This window comes from Gobio gobio (assembly GCF_949357685.1).
Source record: "Gobio gobio genome assembly, chromosome: 21".
NCBI lineage: Eukaryota > Metazoa > Chordata > Actinopteri > Cypriniformes > Gobionidae > Gobio > Gobio gobio.
The window spans coordinates 33256458-33271045 of NC_137117.1; the positions used below are offsets into that span (position 1 = coordinate 33256458).

At 36.2% G+C, this 14588-nt stretch overlaps 1 protein-coding gene across 2 annotated transcripts in view; it reads right to left on the reverse strand.

Annotated features, from left to right (window-relative positions):
• Positions 1–2098: 2098 nt before the first annotated feature.
• Positions 2099–14588, reverse strand: part of phactr3a (phosphatase and actin regulator 3a) — a 46998-nt gene continuing 34508 nt past the window's right edge. Inside the window, exons 8-12 of one of the 2 annotated variants that reach the window (XM_079801847.1) lie at positions 8223–8278; positions 7394–7455; positions 5872–6012; positions 2975–3051; positions 2099–2680 (exon numbers count right to left, since the gene is read on the reverse strand). In XM_079801847.1, the coding sequence (XP_079657973.1) occupies positions 2665–2680; positions 2975–3051; positions 5872–6012; positions 7394–7455; positions 8223–8278 (352 nt within the window). In that variant the 3' untranslated portion in view covers positions 2099–2664. Of the gene's footprint in view, positions 2681–2974; positions 3052–5871; positions 6013–7393; positions 7456–8222; positions 8279–11739; positions 12776–14588 lie in introns of those variants that run through there. The other variant, XM_079801848.1, reaches the window with a different exon arrangement.

The following is a 14588-nucleotide window of genomic DNA, read 5'->3' on the forward strand; positions in this document are numbered from 1 at the left end:
TTTATGTGAGTTTGAACGTGGCATGGTTGTTGGTGTGAGATGGGCTGGTCTGAGTATTTCAGAAACTTCTGATCTACTGGGATTTTCGCTCACAATCATCTCTAGGGTTTACAGAGAATGGCACGAAAAAGAAAAAATATCCAGTGAGTGGCAGTTCTGTGGGGGATAATGCCTTGTTGATACCAGAGGTCAGAGGAGAATGACCAGAAAGGCAACAGTAACTCAAATAACCATCCGAGGTCTGTAGAAGAGCATCTCTGAACACACAACACATTGAATCTTGAAGCAGATGAGCTACAGCTCAGAACTGCAAACTGAGGCTACAGTTCACACGGGCTCACCAACACCGAAGACTGGAAAAATCTTGTCTGGTCTGATAAGTCTCGATCTCTGCTGCAAAATTCAGATGGACAGAATTTGGTGTAAACAACATGAAAGCATGGATCCATCCTGCCTCGCATCAACGGTTCAGGCTGCTGGTGGTGTAATGGTATCTTGGCACACTTTGGGCCCCTTAGTACCAATTGAGCATCGTTTAAACACCACAGCCTACCTGAGTATTGTTTCTGACCATGTCCATCCCTTAATGACCACAGTGTACTCATCTTCTGGTGGCTACTTCCAGCAGGATAACACACCATAATCCCTATTTTAACGATCTGAGTGCATGGTCTGAAGCGCGTGGCACAGGCACTTAGGGCGTGTCCGAATCCACTTTTGCTAGTTCCATGATGGAAAAAATGGTGTGCACATGGTCCAAAAGGGTTGTACCTAGTCTCTTAATGAGCCATGGGTGTGTTTTGGGTGTAACGTGCAATAACCAATCAGAGTCTCATCTCACATTCCCTTTAAAATCCAGTTGCGCTTGCACCATGGCGGATTCGCTATTTACATGGCATGTTTGTGTGCTGTGTAATAAGCTGAGTATACGCGCTGTGCACCTGCCTATAGGCTCACATCATCTCAAACTGGTTTCTTGAACATGACACTGAGTTCACTAAACTCAAATGGCCTCCAGTCACCAGATCTCAACCCAATAGAGCAGCTTTGGGATGTGCTGGAACAAGAGATTGACATCATGGATGTGCAGTCAACAAATCTGCAGCAACTGTGTGATGATATCCTGTCAATATGGACCAAAATCTCTGAGGAATGTTTCCAGTACCTTGTTGAATCTATTCCACAAATAAAGACAGTTCTGAAGGCAAAAGTGGGTCCAACCCCGTACTAGCGAGTTGCACCTAAAAGTGGCTAGTGAGTGTTTACTGTATATCTATATCTATATATATATATATATTATTATTTTTTATTTTTTTTACTTCCTATTCATCAAAGAATCCTTAAAAACAATATGCTTTCCACAAAAAAATATTGAGCACAACCATTTTCACAGACGATAACTTTTTTTTTTTTTTACAGTCTATGGACAATAATAATAAATGTTTCTTGAGCATCAAATCATCATATTAGAATGATTTCTGAAGGATCATGTGATGCTGAAGACTGGCTCCGCCCTCCTACGTACTTCCGTACTCAATTTTAATTTTCCTTCAGTTCTCTGTCTGGGACTGCGGTATATTAGATTTTCTCCAAACAAATTTTTACCGGCCCAATCAGCGGACAGAGGGAGTGGCTGAGAACGATGACTTTGATGTCGTGCTCTAGTTTGAGATGACCTACGTCACGACCAAACGTTAGCGATTGGTTATGGCAGATCCAGAGTGGCTCTGGGCAGATCCAATACTTTTAAACTTCAACAGAGTACCCGCCTTCAAGGAAGTTAACGCTTGTCAATGGAGAGAGGCCACACTCCCTCTATACAAATGAAATGTGTGGTAAGACCAGGCTAGAAGACTGCAGTAATGAAGATGAAAATTCAGCTTTGATCACAGGAATAAATTATATTTTAAAATATATTAAAATAGAAAAGTTATTTTAAATTGTATTAATATTTCACAATATTACTGTTTTTACAGTATTTTTGATCAAATAAACGAACTCTTGATGAGCATAAGAGTAAAAAAAATTTAAAACATCTTCCCATCCCCAAATGTTATAACTGTTGTGTATATATAATCAGACTTATAAACAATGCAGAAGTATTTCCAAAATTGTATTTTGAAGACAAGTAGTGCTTACAAAGGTTTTTTTTTTTTTTTTTCAAGTGATGACATGAACAACCCTGTTCAAACTGACTTTTGTACAGTAAATATGAAATTCATTTATAGCAGGCTTATTAACCCTCAAGTTTTTTTCTTTCTTTATTCCTTCTTCTTTTTTTTTCTTTTCTTTTTTTTTTTTTTTTAACTTATTTTCCGAGTGGAGCTGGTTACATGTACACGAACATTTACCCAGAACTGATTTATCTTTCCTTAGCAGTCATTGAAATGTAGTCCAGTTTTAAAAACATCAAAAAGTCCTCTGCCGCTCCACTCGGTCAGCCTCAGGTTAAATGTATCCGCAGATGTTCTTCAGGTTTTTCCCTCTGGCCGCCCGTGGTGGAGACGCAGCCTCCAGCGCTAACCACCCCCAAACACCACTCGGCCCAGGGCGCTGGAAGAATAAGGGAATCCCATGGACGAAGCCACGGTTCTGGAAGAGGCACCTCCAGGAATTAACATGAACGCCACTTTCAGCATTTTCTTCACAGAAGAAAACCCCCTCTTAGGGCCTGTGAAACCTGATCGAGAGGAGAGAAATCAACAAAGGTGCCTTTCACAATCACGACCATACGACTGGACAGGACTTGATTATAGTGTTCATCAATCAGTTATTTTTAGGAAGATCATACATGAGAGCTCTAATGGCACTGATGTCATCATCATCATGTAGAGAGGAACCTTTTACCCAAAGCCACTCGTATCAAGGTGAAACGGTCATCATTTCATATGCATGTGTCCCAGTCATTTTTGGATTTTGTCTATCTAAAAACAGCGAGGGCACACCTGTGAGAGGGTTACACATGCATACTGACCTCGTAAGGTGCTTGCTTGAAGCATGGACCTCCATTTCAGTGCTTTTGAACTCATTCAACTCTTTGCGGATGGCCGCCTGTGGAATCGCAAATAAAAGCAAATACTTTAGATATACAAAGTGCGTGCACTCATATTACTATGAATGGGAGAAATTGCAACGTGCAAAATGGCGGAATAAGTCCCTCCTTCTAAATAAAAGAGCCAGTCGCCAATTGGTAAAGTCATTTACCAAAAGTAATTGCATCACCGCAGCTGCCGTTAGAAGCTCCGACTGCTATAGAAACAGCAGCACTTATGACTGCATATGTGCATTTGCTGGTCCAGCCTTTGGTCAAGATTTGAACATTTAGAAACAAAATGTATGCGACTGTTTATCAAAATAACAATTTAGTTACACTCAAGTTGTTCCAAACCTATATGAGTTTCTTCTGCTGAACACAAAGGAAGATATTTGAAAGAATGTTTGTAACCAAGCAGATCTCGGCAGCCGTTGACTACCATAGTACCCCCCCCCCCTTTTTTTATTGAAATGGTCCCACACACTACTTTTCTTTGCACGCTTCATACTGTCGTCTGCCCTGGCTCTGACCTCGAGTGTTTTAGCCTGTTTACTTTTTGCAAACATTGTTAGCGCGCAAACCCAAACGCTGTGACCTCGTGCCAAATGTTTTTATTGGTTTATAAAGTACAAACAGGCGAGTTATGAAAAATTGAGTGTGAGGGATTTGTTCACTTCACACAAAAAGATTTTGGAATGAGATGGCTAACTGTAGTAGCATTTAGTCCACTGTCTATAATAGCCTAATTTAGAGATCACTTCTTTTTTTTTAACCGACAACTTTAATCGGTTAACGTTGATACGGTCAACCATCGGTCAAACGGTCATCGGTTAACATCCCTAATTCTGTGCTGTCATTTTTAAAGTACCGGTACTAATACAATTTCATATCGTACCCAACTTACACAGCCGACTAAACATATTGACGTCGACTAATTATCAGCGTCGACACAGTCCATTGTATCGACCAATCGCGACAGGCCTAAATAAAAAAATATACTGGCTATTCCCAGCTTTATAATGGGAGTTAAAAGAGTTTTTGAAGCCCAAAAAAGTGCATCCATCCATCATACAAGTAATCCATACGGCTTCAGGAGGTTAATAAAAGCCTTCTGAAGCATTTTTGTAAGAAAAAGATCCATATTTCAAACTTTATAAACTATAATCACAAGCTTCCGTCCGCAAGTCTAGTTCCGGCAGAAGAGTGACCTCAGACTCAACGCAACACGTATTGACAAACACGGAAGCGCAGAGGAAGGAGCAAAACAAAACACCTAAAGAGGTGAAGTCTAAAGAGAGCTTGAGTTTGTTGCACAGCCGTATTTGTTTGAACCGTGAGAGGTGTCTACTCTCATTAGATTAGAGTTTACGCTACACCTACGTCACACATTGGGTCAGAGGTCACTCTTCCGCTCGACTCCGCTTGACTCGCGTATGGCCAATACCAAAAGCCAGTGATTATAGTTGATAAAGTTATAAATATGGATATTTTTCTTACAAAAATGCATTACTTTGCTTCAGAAGGCCTTTATTAACCCCCTGGAGTCGTATGGATTACTTTCATGCTGGGTGGATGCAGTTTTTTGGGCTTCAAAATCTAGGTGGCTATTCACTGCCATTATAAAGCTTGAAAAAGCCAGGATATTTTTTTATATTTCAAGATTTTCAAGATTCAAGAGTTTTATTTGTCACATACACAGTTATATACACAATATACAACTGGCAGTGAAATGTAAACAGGTCCGCTCCATGGACAGTGCAAATAACAGTTACAAGAAATTAAAATAGAAATAGAATAAAATTAGAATAAAAAGTATTAACATAAGTAGAATTATAAATAAATCAAGTAAAAGATAAAAATAGGAAATAAGATAAAAATATAAAAAAATATGTGGATATGATAAGTGAGATAAACTGTAGACTTAAAAATAAGTGGTTAACATAAAATATATAATATGTATATATAAAGAAGTATAACTCTGATTGTGTCCGACTGAAAGAAGAAAGTCATTATACACCTAGGACGGCTTGAGGGTGAGTAAATTATGGGATCATTTTCATTTTTGGGTGAACTAACCCTTTTTATGGTGTTCAGTTCTCTTGGTTCTAAATATGATACATTCAGTTCTGGTTCGCATAGCGTTCACACTGTCACTTTTAACACCAAACCTAAAGATATTGTTTGTATATTGTATAATTTGCGACAGAACATCTAAAAAATGCAGCGTGCTTGGCTAAATGTCCTTGCATTTGTGTACATATAATAGTATTTTTACCAATTGAGAACTCACAAAGAGCTTATGAAATGTGTAAAGGAGTCAAAACAGCGGCAGGAAACCCTCTGACACAAGATCTGCAGCAAGGAGCTGTGCCAGGTATGCTTGGTCATTCTGTCCTTTTTAGGGTCGCATATTGTGACATCACATTCAGTCTTTGGTCTGTGTTGCGTTCATATTTCAGTCAAACCACACTATCATTTGGAAGTGGGCAAGGACCCTCTGAAATTGTGGGTCTCGATCCGTTCACACTTATTCAAATGAACCGCACTAACGGAGCAATCGCACCAGAGTTCGTTTTAATCGAACCAAACATGCCAAGTGTGAACACGCCCTTAAACTCACCCTCGAGTAAAAAGTGCACGGATTCATGTTGACAAGTTGCTTCAGTCATGAAGATTAGATTGCATTTTGTCTGCTTTAAAATGTGTAGGGTAAAAACCCTGAGAGAATCACTGAGAATAATAATAATAAAACATTTCCCTATGTGCTGTCTTATTGAATTGAAGACAAACCGAAGATCACGGTTGAGATTTGCTGACATCAGCTGTTTGTCACGTACCTTGTCAGCGGCAGACAGTCTTGTCCAGGGTTTGTCAGCTCTCCTGTCATAATCCTGGGCTTTGGCCACTTCCACGTAGTCACTGAAGCGGATGAGAATCTTTCTTTCTCTTAGTTCATCAACTGTTGGCCTCTGGTTGAGCTATAAGAAAAAGAATATTGTTAATGGGGCTGCATACAAGTTATGAGATACAAACTTTTTCTGCAGGAAACTAAACAAAAACAGACATTCCTACACAGACCACACGTTTCAAAGTAGAATAACTGGCTCGTTGCTTTTCAGAGAAACGAGTATTTGAACTTAGTATGTTCGCTGAGATTTAAGAAACATGCTATGATATTTGTATGCTTTATACAGCCAAAAGAAATACATACAGCACCTGTAATCAAATGTATACAACAAGTAATTAATTACACACTGGGAAAAAAGCCAATAAAACTAAATTATTTCAAAATATAATAATTATTAGTAGTATTATTGTTGTTATCATTGCTCACTTTTAATATTAACAACAACATCAATGTGTAATTAATTGCAAACTAGAAAAAAAATAAGCCCAAAAAAAAACCTGATTCAGAAATATAATAATTCATGTTTAAATTTCATTCATTAAATGTTTATATTACTCTATAAATCACTTTGAGGTTTATCAAAAAAACCTCTATTATTACCTATTAATTATCAATATATTAATCAAAAGTATTAAACAAAATCTGTAAAAAAAAAAATAAGGCACAATGTACTGTATTAATTTGATATTTATAAATAATATTAAATTTTTTACAGGTGTTTTACCTGAATTTTGAAATTTGGACTTTTGGTGTTTTATGGTTAACGGAAATGTCCGCAAAATTACCGGTTAATGTCCGGGTTAAGATTCATTATTTACAGTGTATTTATGAATTAAATGTGTTTAAAAATGTAAATGTGTAAATAATTAGACACTGGGAAAAATAGGCAAAAAAATACTATGATTCCAAAATATAATATTAATAATGGTAATAATTATTGTTGTTGTAGTTATCATCATCGTTTACTTGTAATAATTACAATAACAATAATATGTAATTAACTGCACACTGAAAAATACATGATCCCATAACAACAACAGTAATATATATATAATTTTTATTATGTAAAAAAAAAAAAAAAAATTGTAGACATTCTGTTAACCTTCTCAAGAATTGCGGTCCTGCTCTCATTTCTGACTGTCACCAAAATCAACTTTTTTCTTGTCATCTCTATGGTCTGAGGCTTATATGGATGTTCTCTCAATCTGATACATGTGAGGGAACTAACTCTGAAAATTATTACACAAAATTGCTTTACCCTTTTGAAAACCTCTTTATTCAGCATTAGACAGTGTGTCTCATTACAAGTAGTATTGATATTAGCAGTAGCAGCAGTCAACATAATTTTACAGCCCAGCATCTTCCTTACCTTCGTGACCACAATTTAAACAAATAAATCAGAAAAATAAAGCATGCTGTAAGAGAAATGAAACTGAACATGGAGTGTTTACCTTTCTGTTCAGTCTCTGTTTGATCTCTCTTCTTTCCTCTTGCTCCGTCTGATCATTCCTCTCTGAAAGAGCAAAAGCCAGACTCAATGAGGGCCATCTAATCAAGTGCACAGCAGTCACAGGGGTCACTTAACATGCCTGCTTTAACAAGCCAGCTTGTTTTTGTCTGCTGCATCTTATCTGATACACTCATCTATTTGATATAATACTCCGTACAAAGCTATGGAAGACACAATCACATTACATTATGCCAAACTCAAAAAGCATGTCAAATGATTTAAAGGGATAGTTCACCCCCCAAAAAAAGAAAATTCTGTCATCATTTACTATCCCCTAAGTTGTTCCAAACCTGTACGAGTTGCTTTATTCTGTTGAGCACAAAAGACGATGTTGTGAAGAATGTCAACCAAACATTCGATGGCAGATTGACTTCCGTAGTATTTGTTTTCCCTATACTATGGATGTCAATCGGGCCCATCAACTATTTAGTTCGCCATATTCTTCAAAATATCTCCTTTTGTGTTCAGCAAAACAAAGAAATTCAAACTAATTCAACTTAAGTTTGAGTAAATGGGTTTTCATTTTTGGGTATTTTGATTAAAGTAAATGATTACATTTTCACTTTAACAACCCCCCAAAATATTTAATTTAATTTGAAAAAAAAAAAAAAAAAACCAACAACTGTAATTTAAATAATAATAATACAAGAAGCAGCAATATTATTAATGAGAAATATCAAGATTATTATTACTTTTTGAATATTTAACAAGTGTTGATAGGCAGCTAGATGCATTTATATTTACGTTTCTATTTTTGTTGAAATACTCACGTTTTAAAATGTTTCTGCTCTCCAGCTCCTCAACGGCCGGCCGTTGACTGAGTCTCCTGCGGAAAAAGACCAGAATATGGTTTTGAACCATGCTGTCCCGTGCTGAAGCGGCTCAATGAGATCCAGAGGTGAGGAGGGAGATTCTGAAGGGACGCTCAAAGTCTCTCCATCCTTTGTGTTCAGCCTGACAGTTATTACTCCTCATCTGGATGCACAAACACCGGGGATTTGGAGCCCTTTTGCTAAATAAACACCAACTATTAGGATGCGGTGCTGACGAGACCTAATTGAGTGAGAAAGTGCAGTCGGTGTACATTACGGTCCGAGAGAGAGAGAGGGAGAGAACTCGTGCTCCTTGTTGTGGTCTGTGTGCGGGCGCGCGCTCTTTTGAACAGACTGGCGCGTGCTGAGTGAGCGCTCCACGCGCGCGCTCTTTGTCGTGCGCTCTGTATCTCTCCACTCGCCTTTGTAGTAGTGCAGTAATTAGCTTAAGTGGGCTGTTTAATCGTTTGAATATAATATCCTGGCGAAAAGCATGTAGAAAGCACAGATCAAAGCAACTAGGTCATGCCTGTCATATGTTAAATATTCGACTAAATTAAACCCTTTTTTAAAAATTCAGAAATCATAGTGTGAATTTTCACATTTCACAATTAGCCTACATAGGAGGACATTTTAAATAATTTTAGATATGTTCACTACTTAGGATTGAGTTGATGTTGCCACGTGATACGCATTAAAGGTGTAGTGTGTGAATTTTAGCTGCATCTAGCGATGAGATTGTGAATTGCACTCGCTCACCACTCATTAATCTCTTTCGAAGCACATAGAGAAACTACGGTGGGCGACACAGGACAATTATGTCGTCGTCTGAGAGTGACTAGCGCTCTGTAGAGACGTTTGTCCGTTTAGGGCTACTGTAGAAACATGGCGGCGCAAAATGGCGACTTCACTGTAAGGGGACCCGCAGTGTATGGAGATAGAAATGGCTCGTTCTAAGATAATAAAAACATACCGGTTCATTATGTAAGGTTTTTACACCCCACTGAAAACATAGTTATGTATGTTATATTGCATTTCTGTCAATATATCCTCATAAATACTACACACTGCACCTTTAAATTCTGACATGAAGAAATGACGATTCAATATTCCAGGTGTTTCTTTTCTCCGTTCTCTAAATAAAACGATATCCTTTTAGTTCGTAATCAATTCACACTTTCCCCCCCTGTGTCCCCAGTCTTAATTTCCATCCTCTTAATCTTTTTAATATCTCTAATAAAAGCCAGATGATGACATCATCTTCAGGATGCGGAAGGAACGACGAGTGAAATTCTGTTGTCTATTGTCGAACTAAAACATTACATCCTGTTTAGTAACAATATAAATCAGTATAATATTATCAATATATAAATAAGACTGCATGCTGTCTTGTGGAAACTCAAACACATTATTAATATGAAATATTAAGCTATGCCAAGATCTGATTAATGAAGGCATTATTATATTGCATTCCAGCCATTGTAACACTGCTGTCACTCATATAAGCTGAGTAAGACGGGATTCCAGCAGATGTGGCGGCGTTAATATTTCATGAACTGAAATGGAGACCTACTCCCAAAGCTCCCTTGGAAGCTGCCTGGATATTATTGACCTGTATGACGAGTTGCTTAGCAACAGTAGCTTCCCTGTGAATACGGAAACAAAGAAATCTGCCTGTGCAACACTGGAAGCTCGTGGCGTTGGTCTACATTATACACACGTCATTAATCTGACCAGTTTCATTAACAGATGGACGGCAGTGTACTTTACCCTAACACATTTCCATCAGTTAGGAGAAGCTGCTATGAGTACAGTAGCCTACCGCCAGTCCGCCATGTTCGGTATTCACTACAGTGAGGTAGAGATGGAGGAGGGGAACACGCACTACCATCCATTATTCACCAGTCTGAGCTCTAAAAATAGCTCCAGCCGTGTCTTTCTTCTGTGGTGGAGTAGAGCACGGCAAGCCAAAGATAGGAAGGTCATGACATGCTGCTGCGGCAAAGTGTCAGTGTGTGTTTAGCTCAGACTTCAGCCTGTCCTGCAGGTGCATTGACTGTCACACTTCACTTAGTTATGCTGACTATCACCGTCAGACCTAAACACAACATTTCAATTGACCCTATTTACTGCCTTAATAGTGTACATGTTCCTGGTCTTGTGATGTGAACGATTCATCAGTGCATTTTAATAAAAAAAAGTCTTTATACGCTTTCATCATAAAGTAAAAACATGCTCCACCTCTGAAACGGCTTTACTTCTCGGCTGACGTGACCTGACCTGACCTCATCCGTCTCATTTTTCCTGCTTCCATTCTGGTGCATGCTTTTTGCAAAATAAAGCCATGCACTAAAGTATTTATAAAAGGAGTACTTGTTTAGGGCCCCATGAAATCCGTTTTTTGGACTCCTATTTTAATGGTTAAATTCAATTTTAGTAATCAAAAAGCATGTCTAATTCATTTAAATCATGAAACTTATACAATTTAACAATAATTTATTAAAAGTTAAAAAAATTACATGTATTCTATTAGGTACATGTAGTAACATGTAACTATGTCACTTTAAAATAAAGTGTTACCAATTAAGCTTGTATTAAATATAATTGGCAAACAAATTAATTTGTGGGGGGTTTGACCCACTTAAGCAGTACTTAAGTACATCTTTATATGTATATTCATAATTACTATTGTCTGTGAAATATATTTAAAGTGCACTGCCAAATGTACCGACAAGCTTTTATGGTAAACTAACATATATTTTAATGTTGGTTCAAACTTGGGGGTAACACTTTATTTTACAGTGTCCTTGTTACATGTACTTACCATAGTAAAAACAGTAAATTATCCATAATTACATGCAACTAACCCTCAACCAAACCCTAATCCTACCCTTAACCTACCCTAACCCTAACAATGACACCGCAAATAAAGTGTAACCGACTATTTAAATATGTTTAATTACACCTTTATGACAAAGTTTTGAATTTGAATCATTTTCACTTTAAATGTAATATTGAATAACACACTACATGCTTTAGTAGTCAGCACATCAAAATAATTGTAGGCTACTTCTTTAAAGCACAACAACAGGTTGTTAAAATGTATTCATTTAAAATGTAAAAAGTAAAACTTGACATTATTGCAAAGTGCACTTTTTGTGTGTTAAGAAACATAATCGTGAAAATGTACTCTCTTTAAGTACACTTAAGTGGCTTTTTATTTAATTCATATTTTATTATCTGCAAGTACCTTTTTTTATTTATTTATATATATATATATATATATATATATATATATATATATATATATATATATATATATATATATATATATATATATATATATATATATATATATATATATATATATATATATATATATATACACACTTTTAATATTTGAAGTACACTAAGAAGTGCACATTCAATACCATAAGCACACACACCAAAATAAAATGGGTTTCAGACGTCATTTCATGTTGAGCAATCAATATAGATTTAATATCATGAATTCTGTGTTATGTAAAATCATCAACATTATTATTACTGGGGAAAACCAAGAAGGCATTTTAAGCTTTGCTAACCCTAACTGACAAAGAGTACAAGACAAACCCTATGACTTCAATTAGAAGATCTAACAGCCCTTTGCTATCAGGGAATGTATATGATAAGCAGCTAAAACTTCCAGTTATACATGTGATTTCAAAATCCTCAAAAGCAACAATTACTTGTTGGTTTATTAAGTCCCTGCGTACAAATAACCTACGGTTTTGCAAATGTCCATCATAGGCATGAATCTGCAGAATGTGTTGCTGAACCTGAAGGTAATCTAATGTAAACACCTGCATCAGCACAGGGCCTGCTTTCCACTCACATCCTTATCTAAATTACATTTTTGTTACAAACCACTCATGGTCCTCGCATTACATAATTAAGGATGGCCACTTACATAATTGCTTATGACATTTTAGCACCTCGTGTCTGTCATTGCGGTCTGAACAAAGCTCTCTCAAAGCCTAAATTAAACTGGACATAATGGCTGGTTCTTCTAAGAATCCACAGAAGGCTGATTTCAATGAGGAAAAATACCACAGCTGATTACATAAGACTTACCCTGACAAGATCTGTAATTACATGAGACACTGCAGCCCATCCTCAGCTCATTTTTGCCTAGCACTTAGTTATTTAGATATTAAACACTATATTGCTTCTGCAAGTGCAAGTTTACACGGCAACGATGTACTAAAAAACTGAAACGTTTTTTCCATTGCATTTCTCGCATACAGACGATAACACGATCCTCGTTCACACGGATCCACGAAAACTATTATTATTATTAACACTGTATTATTCATGCCGGGCCAGTAGTTGGCGATGTCAGACACTTATAGACTAAACACATGATACACATGCACATAATGTCACCGTTTTTACAAATTTGCATTTTTGTAGTTTACATGGAGACAATAAAGTTAACGTTTTCAAAGTTAACGCTTGTCATGTAAATGGCCCTGAGATTTGAAATGCCATGTTTAAAATGTAAAAATGCATTAAACAAAAAAACACAAAGCAAAACACAACACAAGCACAGCAAATGAAATGCAAAATAAAAAAGAAAACAAAACACATCGAAGCAAAACAACAGAACAAAAAACAGAAAACAAAACAAACACAAAGCAAAACAAAACAAAGCAAAACACAACAGAACAAGAAACAGAAAACAAAACAGATCGAAGCAAAACAACAGAACAAACAGAAAACAAAACATCACAGCAAAACAAAACACAAAGCAATACACAACAGAACAAGAAACAGAAAACAAAACAAAGCAAAACAAAGCAAAACAAAACACAAAGCAATACACAACAGAACAAGAAACAGAAAACAAAACAAAGCAAAACAAATCAAAACAAAACACAAAGCAAAACACAACAGAACAAGAAACAGAAAACAAAACACATCGAAGTTTTGTGTTTTGAACAGAACAGAACAAAAAAACAGAAAACAAAACAAAACACAAAGCAAAACAAAACACAAAGCAAAACACAACAGAATAAGAAACAGAAAACAAAACACATTGAAGCAAAACAACAGAACAAAAAACAGAAAACAAAGCAAAACACAACAGAACAAGAAACAGAAAACAAAACACATTGAAGCAAAACAACAGAACAAAAAACAGAAAACAAAACAAAACACAAAGCAAAGCAAAACACAAAGCAAAACACAACAGAACAAGAAACAGAAAACAAAACACATTGAAGCAAAACAACAGAACACACATTGAAGCAAAACAACAGAACAAAAAACAGAAAACCAAACACAAAGCAAAACAAAACCAAACAAAACCGAAAGCAAAAGCAAAACACAACAGAACAAAAAACAGAAAACAAAACACATTGAAGCAAAACAACAGAACAAAAAACAGAAAACCAAACACAAAGCAAAACAAAACAAAACATCAAAGCAAAAAACAACAGAACAAAAAACAGAAAACAAAACAAAACAAAGCAAAACACATCGAAGCAAAACAACAGATAAACAGAAAACAAAACATCAAAGCAAAACACAACAGAACAAAAAACAGAAAACAAAACAAAACACAAAGCAAAACACAACAGAACAAAAAACAGAAAACAAAACAAAACAAAGCAAAACACAAAGCAAAACACAACAGAACAAAAAACAGAAAACAAAACAAAACACAAAGCAAAACACAACAGAACAAAAAACAGAAAACAAAACAAAACAAAGCAAAACACAACAGAACAAAACACATCGAAGTAAAACAACAGATAAACAGAAAAAAAACATCAAAGCAAAACACAACAGAACAAGAAACAGAAAGCAAAACAAAAGAAAACAAAACAAAACACAAAGCAAAACACAACAGAACAAGAAACAGAAAACAAAACACAACAGAACAGAACAAAACACATTACAAAACACAGCAAAACAAAAGCAAACAAAAAATATTTTAGTTTCTGTAAATATTTGTGTCATTACACAAAGCTTGAGCAATGCATGCACCATTTACTGAACTGAACTTTTGAACTGAAAGGCAGGTGTTCATATATAATCGAATGAAAGCTGTAGTGGATTTATTCACTCAAATTAACTCCAATCCTCAATAAACTGTAATCACAGTTTCTGCTATGTATCATACATAGGTTACAATCATTGTACATATAATAACACTACCTCTGCATGAAATCTGTTTTCATAATCCGTTTCATGAGTCCACTTGTCCATATAATCCTTAAGTGATATCTAAACAGATTTGCTGTCTGTAATGAAGGGGTGTGAGCATACGACTCAACTCAA